General features: G+C 73.0%; 1 protein-coding gene across 1 annotated transcript; it reads right to left on the reverse strand.

Moving 5' to 3' along the window:
• Positions 1-536: 536 nt before the first annotated feature.
• On the reverse strand, positions 537-695 carry MNEG_12491 (hypothetical protein; the record flags this gene model as incomplete). Its single annotated transcript, XM_014039036.1, has 1 exon — positions 537-695. A coding segment is annotated over one exon (159 nt), but the record flags the coding sequence as incomplete, so codon positions are not given.
• Between the last annotated feature and the right edge of the window lie 154 nt (positions 696-849).

Raw genomic sequence — 849 nt, forward strand, 5'->3', positions numbered from 1 at the left:
GGGCCAAGCCGGGCGCGCCGCGCCTCCCCCGCCACGGTCGTTGCCCGTGCGCTTGTCGCCGTGTCTGCCTGCTTTTGGGCGCTGCGCAGTCGCTTTTGCGCAGGCCGTCTTGCCACATCAGACACCACCGGCCCGCTTAAGACCAAGCAGCCCCACCGCGCGGGCCCCTCCACAGCCCACAGGCGTGCGCGGCGCAGCGCCCGCCAGCGCCCGCTGCCCCATCAGTGTGCGCCCGCGCGCGCCCGGGGCGCCTCCTTGTTGGGGCGCGTGCGTGCGCGGCTGGCTCGGTCGCTGGGCCCCGGATAAGGCAAAAGTAGTGGGTTGCTTGCGACGAGATTTCACCAGTTCCCTGCGGTGCGACATCGGACGGCCGGTCACCGGCTGCACGCGCCGCATGTCGACAGCTGTGTTTTTGAAGGGGTGGGGGAGCACAGGATCGCAACTGTTGGAGCTTCGCCCCCTCACAAATGAGGAACTCCGGGGTGCTCGCGACATCTTGGTTGCGCAAGGGACCTCGCCAGCACTTTCGCACTCACCCAAGATCGGCGCCGCTCGCGCCGCCGCAGCGGCGCCGCTCTCGCGCCCGCCGACCCCGCCCCGTCCCCGCCCCCAGGCGCCCTGCCTGGGGAGTGACTGGCGGCGGCGCCATCCCACAGGCGCCTCAGCGCACACGCACGCAGGCGCCGCCAGCCCATGCCTGGGCATGCGTCCGCAAGTGGCGCCATCCATCCGGGTTTCGGGCCCTCACCGCCGCCCCTGCGGGGCCTCAGTCCCTCGACAACCTTTGCAGCCGCGCCGCGCCGCCCAGGGCCTGGCTTGCCCGCCTCGCTCGGCCCGGGCCGCCGGCGG

Source organism: Monoraphidium neglectum (assembly GCF_000611645.1).
Source record: "Monoraphidium neglectum strain SAG 48.87 unplaced genomic scaffold scaffold03273, whole genome shotgun sequence".
In the NCBI taxonomy this organism is placed as follows: Eukaryota; Viridiplantae; Chlorophyta; class Chlorophyceae; order Sphaeropleales; family Selenastraceae; genus Monoraphidium; species Monoraphidium neglectum.